Here is a 16,072-nt window from a genome sequence, read left to right on the forward strand (position 1 = left end):
GCACTCAAGACCACCTGTTCCATGACTTTCCTTGGCACTGAGGTCAGACTGACAGGCCTGTAGTTCCCTGGATCCTTCCCTGCAACCCTTCGTGTAGATGGGCACAACATCAGCCAGCCTCCAGTCCAGTGGAACTTCCCCAGCCTGGGCTGCTGGAAGTTGATGGAAAGGGGTTTGGAAAGGACATCTGCCAGCTCCTTTACTACTCTTGGGTGGATCCCATCCGGCCCCATAGATTTGTGGGTGTCTAGCTGGGCAAGCAAATCTCTAACCACCTCCTCTTGGATCATGGGAGCCTCATTCTACTCTAATTCTTGGGTTTGTACACAGAGGGAATAACTTCCCTTACTATTAAAGACTGAGACAAAGAAGGCATTAAGTATCTCAGCCTTGTCCTTATCCCTTGTTACTGTTGTTCCTTCTGCGTCCAATAGGAACTGAATATTCTCCCTAGTCCTCCTTTTCTTGTTAATGTATTTGTAGAAAGATTTTTTATTATCTTTCACAGACTTAGCTAGTTTGATTTCTAGTTGGGCCTTAGTCACAACAACCCTATGCAATGCTACAGGCTAGGGGAAGAGTGGCTGGAAAACTGCCTGGCAGAACAGGGCCTGGGGGTGTTGGCTGACAGCCGGCATAATTGTCAGCCTGCAGTGTGCCCACATGGCCAAGAAGGCTGGCGGCATCCTGGCATTTATCAGAAGTAGTGTGGTCAGCAGAACCAAGGGAGGTGATTGTGCCCCTATACTCGGCACTGGTGAGGCCACACCTCAAATCCTGTGTTCAGTTTTGGGCCCCTCACTACGAGGAGGACATTGAGGTGCTGGAGCATGTCCAGAGAAGGGGAAGGAAACTGGTGTAGGGTCTGGAGCACAAGTGTTAGGAGGAGCAGCAGAGTGAACTGGGTTTATTCTGTCTGGAGAAGATGAGGCTGATAGAGGACCTTGGTGCTCTCTACGGCTCTCTGAAAGGAGACTGAGTACTAAGGTGAGTGCTGGTCTCTTCTCGCAGGTGACAGGTGATAGGACAAGAGGGAGTGGCTTCAAGCTGCACCAGGGGAGGTTTACATTGGATGTTAGGAAATACTTTTTAACCAGGGGGCTACCAAACACTGGAGCAGGCTGCCTCGGAAAGTGGTTGAGCCACCATTCCTGGAGGTATTTAAAAGACATTCAATTGTGGCACTTAGGGACATGGTTTAGTGGTGGACTAGGCAGTGTTAGTTTAACAGTTGGGCTCAATGACCTTTAAAGGTCTTTTCCAACCTAGATGGTTCTGTGATTCTGTGAAAATCTGAAAGAAAATGGTTTTGTCAATGTAGTAGATTCTAGCCTTTTACTTTAATTTTTTTTTTTTACTGATTTAGATGTACGGTAATGCATCCCAAATAACAAGATCTGTTCAGGAGCCAGCAGTAACGTATCATTCTTCATATGTTATGTTTGTGATGCAATAAGCATTGGAAAGAATTGGCTGCACCAAATGCAGGAAAGAAGGTTCAAGCTATTAATATAAACATGAATCCAGTTATTTTTGTAAGATTAATTTGCGTTTTTTATGGGAAACTTAACATTGGAATGTAAAAGTATTCCTTCTCAATTAGTTTTGACAGAATTTATTCAGAATTTCATTTTGTTTACCTTAGGTTTAGATTACAGCTAGAAAATCATACCATCTCACAGTATGCCCCACCTAAGATTCCGCAAGAAGGAAAAGAAGTCTCTGTTGCAGTATGTCACATTAATAGCCCAACTGATTTCTATGTTCAGTTGGTAAGTTTAGAAATAAGTTCTATTCAAATAGAATTCTGAACTAATGCGCTGGACCACCTCTGCTATGAGGACAGGCTGAGAGAGTTGGGGTTGTTCAGCCTGGAGAAGAGAATGCTCTGGGGAGACCTTAGAGTGGCCTTCCAGTAGCTGAAGGGGGCTCCAGGAAAGCTGAAGAGGGACTTTTTACAAGGGCATGGAATGATAGGACGAGGGAGAATGGCTTTAAATTGGAAGGGGGACGATTTAGATTACGCGTAAGGAGGAAATTCTTCATGCTGAGGATGATGTGAGACACTGGCACAGGTTGCCCAGGGCAGTTGTGGCTGCCCCATCTCTGGAGGTGTTCGAGGCTGGGTTGGGTGAGGCTTCGGGCAGCCTGGTCTGGGGATGTGTCCCTGCCCATGGCAGAGGGGTTGGAACTGGATGATCCTTAAGATCCCTTCCAACCCAAACCATTCTATCATTCTGTGACTTTAGTGTTGAGCTACTTGTAGTCCACATTTAAATAAGTTACAGTTTCCATTAATTTTTGCCACTTGTTACCAGTGTTATGATTTTATATAGTTTATAATTCTGTAATCCTAGGTTAATACTAGATTAATTCTAGGAATTCTTGGAATTCCAGAGAGTTAATGTTTTTGTCAGTTTTGTTACTTGGTTAATTCCTGTTTGGGTATGTAGTATTTTACCATGGTGATTGAGCAGGGCAATATCCAACAATTGTTAGGATCTTTAATTCATGTGTTTGCAACCACTGTTTAAGTTGGGAGGAAGGACTAGGAAGCCAACTAGTAGAAAAATCACTCCTTAAAAGAACAAAAGTAACATTGGGGGGGGGGGGAAAAAGAACATCTGGTTGGTGTGTATGTTTTGTTTTTCTTATTTTAGAGAGAGCGCCTCGGTTCTTTGGCTCTTTCCAAGAAAATTCAGGACGTCTATAAATACGAGCATGGGAAACACTTTGAAATTGTCTGCCCGGTTGAAGGCCAAGCCTGTGTTGCAAAACAGGAAGATGGGAATTGGTACAGAGCACAGGTTATAGGTGAGGTGTTTATTCTTTCATTGTAATGCAGGGTTGCGTGCTCAGATGTGGTGCTAAAACAGAGTCGCATCGGGTCTAGAAATCTGTTCCATGGTCTTCCCAGGCACAGAGGTGAGGCTGACAGGTCAGTGGATAAACAACTAGTTGGATGGTCGTATTCAAAGAGAGGTGGTCAATGGCTCAAAGTCCAGATGAAGATCCGTGAAAAGTGATGTCTCTCAGGGGTCCATACTGGGACCGGTGCTGTTCAATATCTTTATCAATGATATTGACAGTGAGATTGAGTGCACCCTCAGCAAGTTTGCAGATGACACCAAGCTGAGTGGTGTAGTGGCCACATTGGAGGGACAAGATGTCATCCAGAGGGACCTGGACAGGTGGAGAAGTGGGCCTGTGAGAACCTCATGAGGTTCAACAAGGCCAAGTGTAGGTCCTGCACCTGGGTTGGGGCAATCCCTGTTTTTGGTACACGATGGAGGATGACGTGCTTGAGAGCAGCTTTGCAGAGGAGGACTTAGGGGTGCTGGTCGATGAGAAGCTTGACATGAGCTGGCAGTGTGTGCTCACAGCCCAGAAGGCCAACCGTATTCTGGGCTGCGTCAAAAGAAGTGTGGCCAGCAGGTTGAGGGAAGTGATTCTGCCCCTCTATTCGTCACCTGTGAGACCTCATGTGGAATACTGTGTTCAGTTCTGGAATCCTCAATGTAAGAAGGATATGGAGCTGTTGGAACAGGTCCAGAGGAGGGCTACAAAGATGATTGGAGGACTAGAGGACCTTCCCTACAAGGACAGGCTGAGAGAATTGGGCCTGTTCAGCCTGGAGAAGAGAAGGCCTCAAGGAGATCTCGCTAATAGTGACCTTCCAGTACTTGAAGGGGTCCTACAGGAAAGCTGGAGAGGGGCTGTAGGAAAAATTTCTTCACCATGAGAGTGGTGAGACACTGGAACAGGTTGCCGAGGAAGGTTGTGGCTGTCCCATCCCTGGAGGTGTTCAAGGCCAGGTTGGATGGGGCCTTGGGCAGCCTGATCTAGTGGGATGTCCCTGCCCATGGCAGGGGGGTTGGAACTAGATGATCTTTAAGGTCCCTTCCAGTGCTAACTATTCTATGATTCTATGATATGAATAGTAACAAACAGCCACTTATGCTAGGCACTCTTATACTGACAGATGGGTTGATAATGTCTATAATACTAATGTATGTTATGATCTTTTGCTGTTAATGAAGTGCTTTATACATCTGTTTTTTTTAATAGAAGCAGTTTACTTAATTTTCTGTATATAACTGAAATTCTATTATCTACTTGTTTTCAAAAATACTTCACTTACTGCTTCAGTTTGAACTACAGTTTTGTCCATTGTAGCCGATCTCTGAGTGTGTAACTCATGTGGGTTAATTATTCTCCATAGCCTTTTAAAAGTGGATGCAGTTTGTATTTGTGCTTGCACGTCTATTTGGCACGTATTTAACATGCTGGTGTCTCATAAAGTGATTAGATGGAAGGGGACCAAAATGCTAACTCTGCTGTTTCAGGAACACAAAAGAGCTGGCACTTAAGAATATAGGTTTTGAATTGGGTTATAGAACATTTGAAAATGTGATATTTTATGTTTATATGCTATAGATGTGGATTTTGCTTGGAAATTGTGGTGCTTTAACCTTTATCAGATATTCATTTTTTCTTTTAATAACTTGGATTGTTTTTCTTGAAGGGCTGCCAAGTCGTCAAGAGGTTATGGTAAAATATGTTGACTTTGGTAATGTTGCTACCTTAGCTGTTAAAGACATACGCAGAGTAAAAACGGAATTTCTGAGCTTACCAGAAAAGGTAAATCAGTGCTTGCCTGGATTAGATACTCAATAGAATCTTAATAGATGGAAGGGGGAAAGAGGGAGTTGTTAACATTTTGAGGTAAATAAAACATTAAGCAAGTTCCTTTTCACGTGGGTTTGTGATCAGACTTAGTTAATGTGGTTTGGGTCCCCATTAAAAGCTCCTGATTTTTTCGTTATTCAGTTTTAAATTAAATCTAGTTTTACCATGCAGTGAGGAAGTGTATGTGTGTTTTCTGTGTGTTTAATTCCATAGTAAGCTGAATTAATTTTTACAGTCTTTCACTTGCAAATGATAATCACATAATGATCTTTTTAAAAATTATGCTTTTGTTTGGCTTATGACATTTAAAATTTGGTGATTTACTACATTTAGGTATTGTAAGAGTTTCTCCCTTTTGACAGGGAGAAAAACAGTGGGAAAGGAAGGTATATTTTTGTCAAATTAAAAGTGCACATAATTCTTCTCCTTTAGATGTTCATTTGATTGTTCTTATTGCCAACCATAATTATGCTAAACTTTAAAACTCCATACGTTGAAAGGGCTTTTTTAACCAGTGTAGGCACCAGAAATAGTGATTGTTGTAAGGTTGGCCAACATCTTTTACTGAAAGTAGGATTTAATTGTTTATAATTGTGAGTGGTTTCTGGGGAAAGTTTCAGGCTCAACAACTAGGCCCTTTTTTGATAGCAAGGGAGGGGAAAGATTCTGAAAATGGCAAAATGTTCTTGCAATTGGAATGTCTTAATGCTTCGGGTCAGGTACCTAATGAATAAAGATGTTAGGTTATTTGATGTGTGTCATCCCATGCTTCCAACTGATTACTTGTTATTGCCCAAATACATAGAAAAATCTGTTAGGAGTTTGTCAGCTCTTGGGCACATACTAGTCCTCCTTACTTGGGCCATAAAGGAGAAGGGGCTAAAGAGTTGACAGGTACAGATGGGTATGTGATCACTAAAGAAAGGTCTGAAAAGACTCAAACCTATAAGTTACTCTGAAATTTTGGCATTCTTACATGATTGTAGGTTTTGGCAAAACTGTCCAGCCAGGTGTTTACACTTGAAGTTTGCGTAAGAAATAAGAAGTTCCTCTTGCTCTTAGTGTTAATGCAAGTAGTGGAATGATCAGCAGACCTCAGTCTGTTCATGTGTTGCTATGGTTTCAAATATTTTCTATTTTAAAAAATAATGCTTTTTAAAATTCTTGGAAACATTGAACACAAGATTGCAAAATGAAGCTTAGAGAAGGTAAAAATATCACAAGTGAGGTTGCTTCTGCTACTCTGTCATTTCGCATGTTAGCATTGGTAAGTCTTCACATGTGATCACAAATTGCATTGCCTCAAATGTAAGTTGGTTAAGAGGGTTTGAATGAGGCTTTTACAAGAGAAGTCAGACTTTCTTCAGCCTGTTAATACGGTTTGCTGGCATTTTAATGGATTTGGCAGAAGTCTTGGGCAAGACTGGAATGAGTAGCGCTTAATATGGCGTTGGTTTTGTCATTCACAGCCCTTTCTTTTGTCATTTAACCTGTCAGTCAGTCTTATTTTCATCTTCTTGACTGCCTGTACCCTAAGAATATCTGCACAAAACTTAATTATTTCTATTGTCTATTTCCTTTCTCTCCCTTTCCCCTCATGTATGTTACTCTTCTTTCTTTGGGAGCAATAACTGTGGTGTCTTGGTGTTTAGTCACACTTCTGCAGTGGTATGATCATGTTAATCTTCGATGCTTTGAGTCTGGGTTGTTATTACATTGTAAGCAAAACAGGATGAAGGCCTTCTGTATCACTTCTCTGCAGTAATCTTTCCTGGCCTCTACACCAATTTCTATGCCTAACCATAATGAGAGGCAATGAGAAGCAAGTTCTTTGTATTTCAGCAAAATATATCCAAATTTGGGGTTCGTGCTGAGCTGCTGGAAGGGGGATCATCATAAATCAAATTAAAAATGTGTGTAGAACTAGAAGCCAAGGTCATGCTGTCCTGCAGGAATACAAAGTAAAGTCAGTGATTTGGCTCTAAGGAGACGGCCTTGATATGTGATGGTAGATATATAATTTGAGTTATTCTTTAGGCAATCAGGTGCGTGCTGGCTTACATTGAGCCTTATAAAGGGGCAAATGAGTGGAACAGAGAAGCCAAGGAAAGATTTGAAGAAATGACTGAAGATAAACTTATGCTGTGCTCAGTTGTTGGTAAGCTAACGAGTGTATTAACATAATTAAATATTATTAAATTGACTCAAATGTAGAAGCATGTGCTTTCGTATTTTAGATGGTATTTATTTGAAATGCTTACGTTCATACTTGTGACAGGTAGCTTGGAGTGAGAATATCTAAACAGGAACTAACTGAAGGAGACATAACAGAGAGAACTTCTGACAAATGCTCTGGTATTTTCTTCTCTTACAGAGCACACTGGCATTATAAGTGATAGAAGTATCCTGGTTTAGTAACATGGGTTTGTTTCCAAAAGTGCTCACTATCCGTGACAGTTTCTGTCTGTGTTGGTAGCTGGGAGTGTGATCACTGCTGCACTAGAACATCACAAAAGAAAAAAAGATAAAAGAACTTCAAATGACACGCACAGGCCTTAGTAGGATTTTTCGCAATACTGTTTATTATTTACATGCAGCTTGTTATTTTCAGCACTGATGGAATGATGGTTTGGAACCCATCCAATAAAAGAAATCACACGTAGCAATTGTTCTCTTTGAACAAAACTGTTTTATGGTCGTTGGTGTATTTTAATTTAATTTTGTAGATATGAGGAAAGCAAAGCTTCTGCATATTGCTGGTGTTTAGATCTAATTATGTTATAAATGCAAACGTAACTTTAGAAAATTCTCTTTTAGTACTATTTACCATGCCTCCAAAGCCATAAATAGTCTTTATACTGTCGTATATTTGCACTAATAATGTTTATATTATTCATTCACAGACATTTTAGATAACACAATCCTATCTGTTGAACTCTTTGACCCCTCTGCTGTTCATGGAAGAAGCTTTAGTATTAACTTCCAGCTAGTTAAAGAGAACCTGGCATCCTACATACCTGGGTAAATACACTGTGCATGACTTAAAAGTATTCGGAAATACTGCATTTGTGTAACAAAATTACTGGCTTTAGGATGTCACCTGCACTGGCTGGAGTGGACCACATGTGATAAATTCATTACAAATCGCATTCATCAGCTGACTACACTAAGCTGGGCTGTGGCTCAAAATACATACCAGCCAACTCTTGCTGTCGAACTTTTTTCTATCCAGCTCACGCAATTTAAACAAGTTTTCATGAAGGCATCATCATGACCTTACTTCACTCAGTACCCTACTTGGGTGCTGGCACCATTTGTGTTGTATTTGTATCCTCGGGGAATGCTAGAGAAGTGAATGTTTTGCTGATGTTAATATCCTTCTGAAATGAATGTTTACGTATCTTAGAAGTCGAATGGTGCAGCTTTTGCTCATAAGTGACATTGATTTCCAGAAGTGTGATAGGAGTAATTTGATGTCTTTTGAGCCAGACACAAACATTAACGTTCAGCAGTCCATTTGTGTCAAGCTTGCTTTTCTCCTGGCAGCCTGTATTGCATAGTGCTTTCATCTGTCAGTGGAACGAGTGAGGACACCTTCTGCAGGAGAATAAAAAGCAAGTTACAATCGCTAACATTTCAGAAGTAGCATTTAGAAATAGGTTTGTCTTTTGTTGGGGTTTTTTTCTGCTTTTTAAGTTATTCATTACTCTTCCCTCAGCTTCATGGTGAATGATTCCTGTCATGTTGAACTGTGATTATTGAGCTCTTTAGCACTGTGTATAAAATGCGTTTAAACTTCCATTCTAATTACTTCATGCTCTTTATAGATACACTGAAAGTACCACTGCAGGACCCAAAGAAGTATGGGACCTTCCTCTAGAAGAAAATCCAGAAACCTGGGAAGATAAAAATACTGTAGACGTGATATCTGTGCGTGAAAGAGATTTAAAATCACTTTCTGAGAAAATGCTACAAGTGAAAATTAGTAATGTTGTGTCTCCTAGCAAAATCTTTATACAGTGGCTGTCATCAGAAAGTGTATTGAAAAGGTACTAAAATTCAAAGAACTTTTTTTGAGTGAAGGCATTCTTAATACACATTGGTGAACTATAGTTAGAACAAATCCTGATTAGGGTTGTATTTGGCTCTAGGTACTATGAATGGTGTTGACTTGCCTGGCTTTGTATGGGAATAGAAAGCAGGTTGGCACTATGTTGTGGTTTATAAATATTTGTGATTCTACATTTAAGTACGTGATCTTCCTCCCAACCCCTACTGTTTGATTCCGTGATCTCACTCCTATTTCAAATCAGTAATGTGGTAAATATTTGGGCCTGGTAAATGCAACAGTGTCCAGAAAGAGTAAATCTTTTTGCTCTCTCTTTTCTTGTCCACATTCCTTCATTAGAAATATTGTTAAATAATACCGGTATCTTAAATCTTAGAACTTCAGTCGAGTTACTTCTTTCAACATGATTCTAACATGCTGTTAGGAGAGTTTAAAGGCATTTTCTAGACATATTGTCTCAACCTTCATTTGGTAGATGTTTAGGTAACGTATACTGTTTAAAGACAGTGAAATGGAAATGGACAGTTTAAGTGGAAATATCATTGCTTAGTGCAAGTTGCTAATCGTCTGCCTCTTACTGCTGCTTTCTTTCATCTTTTCATGTTGTTACGTGTAGCTACCTACAGTCCCATAGAATTAGATGTGACACTAAATGAGTACCACGCTCTCAAGCTGTCAAGAAAAACTAGTGCCTCTTTCATATAGCGCTATACAGAAGGGACAGGAACACTCAGATTCATTCCATTGCTTAAGAAAACAGGACTATTTTATAGAATTTTAATCAGATTACATGCTTTTTGAAGCTTCTTTACATGTGTTCTAATATGTTGTGAAGAAAAAAAATACTATGTGTACAGTTGCTAGAACTTTACTGTTTGCTGGTTAAGCAATAATTGACTAAAAAAAACCCACTTTATTCCCTCGATAAAATTGTACCACTAGAAAACTGGTTTTTTTGAATGTTAGTTTACAGGAGAAGATGGCTACCATCTATGGAGAATCCCAGCCCCAGTATGTGAAGTGGGAGAGTAGCATGCACTGTGCTGTTTACATATGTGCTTTGAAACAGTGGCAAAGAGGTCAGATAATCAGGATTGTCTCTGATACAAGTGCAGAGGTAAAACTCTTATGGGAAGAGTTTATTTGTAAAGTTTGTAAAGTTCATTAATAAAATAATGTCAAATCTTTACTTCCTACTTCTGCATTAGAATTTTCTCAGTCTTTTGCTTTTGTCAAGTGTTTAAGTTGTGTTGTACATTGCTGCAATTAAGATTACTGTCCCCTCAGAGCTCTAATTTCTAATTCACTATCAGCTTCTGTAAAGTTGTTTGACACCCTTTGAGCGTGTTTGTGTGTCTTGTCCTCCCAGTATGCTGTGGTAGTCATTTGTGTTGTGTGATTAAGTTCTTCAGTGCAAAGGCTGTTTTTTTAATCGTAGTAATGTTTGTTTGAATTGTGCTTACCTATTGAGGCATGCTTTGAATTATCATTTGTTACAGATAACACTAAAAGAGCGTTTTTTTTCTGGTTTCTTGTGTTTCTTGTCTGTAATAGGTACTGCTGTATGATTCTGGAGCTGAAAAAACAGTGGATATCAGATGTCTAAGAAAACTTAATGAAAATATGAAGATAATTGAGAGATTAGCAATAGAGTGTTCCTTGGCAGATATAAGGTAGCCTTTCCCTTATACTGAGTAGCAGTATTAGAAACCTAATAATGACATAACTTAATATTTTCCTGTGTTAGCACTGATTATCTAAAAGTTGAATGTGGTTTACTTTTTGAGTAAAGAAAAAGTGGAATGGCAGCTGTAATTTGTTTCATAAAGTTTTGTTTTCCTATGGGTTATGCTGTCTACAGGTAAAGCAGAAACCGTACTGTAGAAAGAAAGGCTGTTTATAGGATGAGTTATAAACTATTGGACAGATGATAAAGGTTTTTCTTATTTCACTGAACGTTTTTTTTCTTGGCTCAGAATTAGAGATGAATTACATGTCATGAAAATGCACAGTGTATTCTCCTCTGTGTGTGTGTGTGTGCGCGCTGTCTGTATTGTGAAGAAAAAATAATCATGTTTGTAATATGCATTCCTGGAATGGATATAAAAAGTCTATTGGCAGATGAAGTGTATATTTTTCTTTGATCTGTTAAGACAGGTGTTGTACTTCTGGAACTTGTGATCATCCTCAGTTTGAAAGTTTTGGGGTTCTATTTTTGAATTCTTCCTGTCATACGGCTCTAGAGATGAATAACCATTTCTTTTACTATTGGCTGTAATGAAAATGATCTTTTTTCCCTAACAGTACAGGTGGTTTCAAAAAAACAAGGCTTTGTGATTAAGCCAATGTTTCTTGTACTGAAGGAGTTTTGTACAATTTGTTCTATGTTAGACCAACAGGAGGAAGCACGCAGTGGACAGCAACAGTGTGTGAATTTTTATCCTATTACCTAAGCAGGGCACAAGTGAAAATAACCATACAGGTTTGTAATCAAAACATTTGTAACATTTTTGTCAAGTTGTCTGTTAATTTATTGTTTTTCTGAATATATTCATTCTTCAAAAAAGTTCTGGGTGGAATGTGCTTAGATTGCTGTTCACTGTAGGGAAATATGCTTTTTCTTTTTTCTGCTTTATTTTCATTACTTGCTGGAGCATTAAAGCAGTTTGGGCTGCCCAGAGCCTTAGGTATATTTGTTGAAGTGTAGTATTTACATCTTGGGGATCACTGGGTGCTGACAGCTTTTACAGACAGATGAGCAAGATGCTCATCTTCTTGCTGAGAATAATTTCAGCAGCTACTGTGTTAGTTTTGAAGCCTCAGAAGCTTGAAAGAACAAGTTTTATGCTGTACAACATTAGTGATTTCTTCCACTGATAAGAAAAACAGGATTATTATGAGGGTTTAGTTTGCCTGAAGGCTGTTGGCAGCTGCCAGTGCAGTTCTACATTGTGCCTGGAAATAAAAGCACTGGTTAGCGAAGTTATTTATAAATGGGTTTAAAGCTTCTGATGGAGGAAAACAAGTATTTGGCAGTTCACGCCAATCAAACAGGTAAGGGAATAATCAAGATTTTATTCTGTTACTTTTTTTTAATGTTATGATTACAGCACTTGGTAAACTGGTGGCAACTGTGACATGGATTAAATAAATGTAGTGACTTCAGATGCAGGCATCAGTTGTTCAGTGACATCTGATTTTCAGTCAGTACAAATAAAATGAAAACTATGCCTGTAGTTAGAGGAAATTGTGACATTGTGATATGTTGTCAAGTGCTGTCATTTTTTCCAGGGAAGTGATGCGGCTCGCCCATTGTCTGTGAAAATTTATTGCAGAGTTGAAACAGGACAAGTGATTGATATTTCAGAACTCCTTATTGAAAAGGGTTTGGCTTTCAGAAACAGGTTTGGATAGTTTTATCTTCTTTCAGATTCACATTCACCTCATGATAAGCTAATAAGTAAAACAAAAATTTTAAATGTTCTTTGCAACAGAATTGTGTCTTCAGTGAAGTCGCTTGAGTATAACATTATTGATTGTATCCATTGCACATTTCAGTTATCTTAAGTTGGTAGATGAGATGTTTGACAGTATTTTAACAAGAGTTTGCCGTCCTCGTGTGTTTGGGTTTTTACTTCTGTTATTTTATTCTTGCTGCACTTCTCAAGTTCTTTGTCAGTTAATAGGTTGATATGATCTGATTGAATCTCTTAGAACTGATAAAGCCAATGTGCCTTGCTCAGACTCCAAGGAACGTCTTAAAGTACATTTAGAGCAAGAGAACGCACGAGTGGATGGTTCTAATTCCCAGACGTCACATGCAAGAAACAGTGCTGCTCCAGAGGAAAACATCACTGTTTCAGGGAGTGAACAAAAGTCATGCAAAATGTATAAGTCACTGCTTCATTCAGGAGGAGAGGAAATGTATAAACCTGCCGCTATACCTGCAGCAAATTTTTTTCAAGCTGTAGTAACTTGCGTTGGAACTGATGGAACCATCTACGTAAAACCAAAATCATTTGGTAAGATTACATAGAAGAAAATACATTGATGTCTATGAATGTTTTGGTGTATCAGAACATACCAGCTATGTGTATGTATCCGCATTCTGTATCAGAACACAGTTCTGGAATACTACTGGTGGGGAGGATTGCTGTTGGGAGGCAATGAGGCCTTCAGCATGGGGGGTGAGGGGCCTGTCCACAGTGGTGGAGAGAGGTCCCACAGGTTCCCAGCAGAGGAGTTTGTATCCCTGGGAGGTGGAGGCCAGTCCTTATACCTATCAACATCAGCTCCTGTCCTTAACGCTCCAAAGAAATCAAAATTGACACGAAACACTTGGGATAGGCAGGTTATTTGTCTCATTTCTTCAGACAGTATTGGGCAAAGCAGCAAGTGCTTTAGTTTGTAGTGTTGACGTTATGATACATTCTACTAATAATAATGAAGGTACAGTCCTAATGGTTCTCCAAAGTTAGCCTGGTGCTCAAGTATTAATGGGTATTTTTTCCTTCAGTGTGAGCTTGGTACCTGGTTTCTTTGGGCTCTGTATTTGTACTCTGATACGACTGTATTTGATTTTACTCTATGAATGCATTTAACTGTTAGATCATATCATACAGCTTTTGACATTCAAAGTACAGTAACCTGTCTTCCCAAAGACTCTATTCTTGCAGCTGTGGGCTCTACCCATTATATCCTGTAGCATTCTGGACAACTGTTTTGTGTTGTTTTATGATGTCCTGCCACTGTCTCTGGGAATCTGTTGTCTTCTTCATCGGGAGGATTTTCTATTAGTGCTGCCAGCGTGTCAGGTGCAAAATTTATAGACTCTTTTCTGACATTAGAATGCAGAATTGCAGATGGCTTCACAAAAATGTAGTTTACTTTTTGTAAGTATTTACTTGTTTGCTTACACCTGCCGGTGAACATACATGTTGTATCAGTGTTGGGAAGTATTTCTGGGAGCGGCACATGTGTTTATATGTGTCTTCATCTGAATCTGCTGGGTTTTAGTGATTGGAATAATTTGCAGTAATAGGTTACAGACTAGTCTGGATTGGTTTTTTTATCCCTCCAGAAATTGCACTGAACAAACTGATGATTGAAATGCAAAGGAACTTCAAATGCTTTGGTCTTCCAGAACCCTACTGCTGGAAAAAGGGAGAAGCTTGTCTTGTAAAACATTTAGATAACATGTGGCATCGAGGTAAAGTTGTAAAACTTGGTGGCACTGCTGTCAAGGTAAGTTTAATTATATGGGGGTGGGAGGAAGGGTGTGGGGGGGTGTACACGTGTTCACATAAACATGCGTATGTGTGTGTTAAAAAAAGGAAAAGGCAAATAATCTAATCCTCTAAAATAAAATTATGCATGCACCTTATTTTGTTCAGGTGGCCTGGCTGTCCAAAGGCTCATCCTGCTTAAAAGTCTAATCATTATCCTGATTTTCACGTTGATTTTAAGCATTAATCCTATCTACCTGTTTCAGTCGTCATAATTTTTCCCGTAGTTTTCCTGGTGATGATAGATGTTCCTAAGTAAAAGCTATCCTTGATGACCTCCAAGTAATTGATTTAAGGTTTTTTCCTTCGTTTATTGTTACCCTATGTGAAATGCTTTGAAAATACTTGATACTTAGCTCCCCACCACCCTATCCCTACCTAAGTAGTAGTGGCAGTCTGTTTGTTTTGAGTTCTTTCTGCCGCGCAGGTGTAGAGCTAATTTTTCTAGTTAGCAGTCAATGTTACCTAAACTCTCAAGTCTGCTCATGGTTTTTTATTGTAGTTTGCAAGACTGACAGTGCACAAATCTTTATTGCATTGAGTTTTGAACTGCTGTAGGTTATTACACAAGAAGTAGGATCTCTCGCGAGGTAAGTTTAGAAGCAACCTCCAATTTCCCAAAATAGTTTTTCTTAATCCTTTCCACTTTGTCACACCACTTAATTACCAGCAAAGCAGCGTTTTTTCCTCCAGGAAAGTAAATGCTTTAAATCAATGCTTTCTCTTGTTAGACTCGACTTAAAAAACACAGGAATTATTTCAGGAAACCTTTCTTTTCATATAGGTACAGTACATAGACAGTGGTTGCATAGAGAGGGTTGCTCCATGTAAGCTGTATCCAACTACGTTGTATACTGATATTCCTCCCTTTTGCATACCGTGTCAGCTCTACAAGACGGTACCAGTGAGTAATGGTCAATTTGAGGACATTTTAGTAGGTAGTTACTCAAATCAAAACACTGTTATAAAAAATTTTAGACTAGTTGTTGGTATTTTTTTCCTCGGGGATTCAGAGAACAGCTGATGAGGATTGTTTCAGCAAGACAGCCTTTTATGAGGAACTGCCAGATTGCTTTATGAAGCGACCATGCTTTTAAAAGAAGCTGTTATTGGCATTAAATCTTGGTGAGAGAAGCAGGATGGTACTCTGAAGTGGTAGTTCATTTTGAAGTGAACAGACAGCAGTAGGGCCTGGATTTCTTAATGTGAAATGATCAGAAAATAGTAAATCTTCAAGTCCTGCAGCAGTGTTTCTGTTGTTCTGAACTGGGCTATGTAAGAAACAGTCTGCTGTGCCAAAGTAATGCAACAGATTGTTTTAGGGGGGGTTGTTAGTAAGTAATGCATAAGTAAATAACATCTTTACATATCACCACATCTTATTCAAATTCAAATGGTACATTTAGTAAATGTGAATAACTGGAATGAGCAGCTTACTTTTAAAGTTATTTTTAAAGAATAATTTTTGATTGCTGGAAGCAGTTCGGCTGATAGATTGAGAAAGGCTTATAAGGGAGGCGAACAAATATTTCAGGGAATAAAAGAGGTGTTTAAGGAATCCTGTGTTTTCTGTTGTCTGTTATCTTCAAGTGTACTTCTGTGTCTTTGGGTTATGATTTCGGTAATTGCGCACACATTATGTTATTATACACTTAGATGTTGCTTGCGAAGCTGCATCAAGATCTGAAAATTGCTGTTTGGCTTGGTAACACACTAAATTTTAGTGTACCAAATCGCAGATAATATTTACACTGTTGCAGACAAATCAAACTGCTTATAGGTATTGTCAAGTCAGTGTTTCAATGAGATTCACTTGGTTTTAAGGATAGTAAAAGTATTATTTGTCAGCATCTTTACGGAGGGGGATTTCTCACTTTTCTCCAAATAGATTGGAAACGTTTGGAAGCTGGAAGCAATACAGTTCCTTCAAGATCTACTGCTTACAGATCGAGAGGTTGGCATACGTGTTCAGGTAGCTTGATTTATTCATAGATGTGGAATGAGGCTTATTCTTTGTTCTCTCTTTTTT

At 39.1% G+C, this 16,072-nt stretch overlaps 1 protein-coding gene across 4 annotated transcripts in view; it reads left to right on the top strand.

Annotated features, from left to right (window-relative positions):
* RNF17 (ring finger protein 17) overlaps positions 1-16,072 on the top strand; it is a 48,282-nt gene that overhangs the window by 21,718 nt on the left and 10,492 nt on the right. For 2 of the 4 annotated variants that reach the window (XM_054078097.1, XM_054078106.1), the window contains exons 15-28: positions 1,646-1,772; positions 2,661-2,814; positions 4,526-4,641; positions 6,727-6,847; positions 7,593-7,710; positions 8,517-8,738; positions 9,725-9,875; positions 10,313-10,431; positions 11,150-11,240; positions 12,050-12,162; positions 12,473-12,780; positions 13,839-14,002; positions 14,828-14,947; positions 15,932-16,015. In XM_054078097.1, coding sequence (XP_053934072.1) covers positions 1,646-1,772; positions 2,661-2,814; positions 4,526-4,641; positions 6,727-6,847; positions 7,593-7,710; positions 8,517-8,738; positions 9,725-9,875; positions 10,313-10,431; positions 11,150-11,240; positions 12,050-12,162; positions 12,473-12,780; positions 13,839-14,002; positions 14,828-14,947; positions 15,932-16,015 — 2,008 coding nt within the window. Of the gene's footprint in view, positions 1-1,645; positions 1,773-2,660; positions 2,815-4,525; positions 4,642-6,726; positions 6,848-7,592; positions 7,711-8,516; positions 8,739-9,724; positions 9,876-10,312; positions 10,432-11,149; positions 11,241-12,049; positions 12,163-12,472; positions 12,781-13,838; positions 14,003-14,827; positions 14,982-15,931; positions 16,016-16,072 lie in introns of all 4 variants that reach the window. The other 2 variants (XR_008451932.1, XM_054078113.1) reach the window with 2 other exon arrangements.

Source organism: Cuculus canorus, chromosome 1 (assembly GCF_017976375.1).
Source record: "Cuculus canorus isolate bCucCan1 chromosome 1, bCucCan1.pri, whole genome shotgun sequence".
Taxonomy (NCBI): Eukaryota; Metazoa; Chordata; class Aves; order Cuculiformes; family Cuculidae; genus Cuculus; species Cuculus canorus.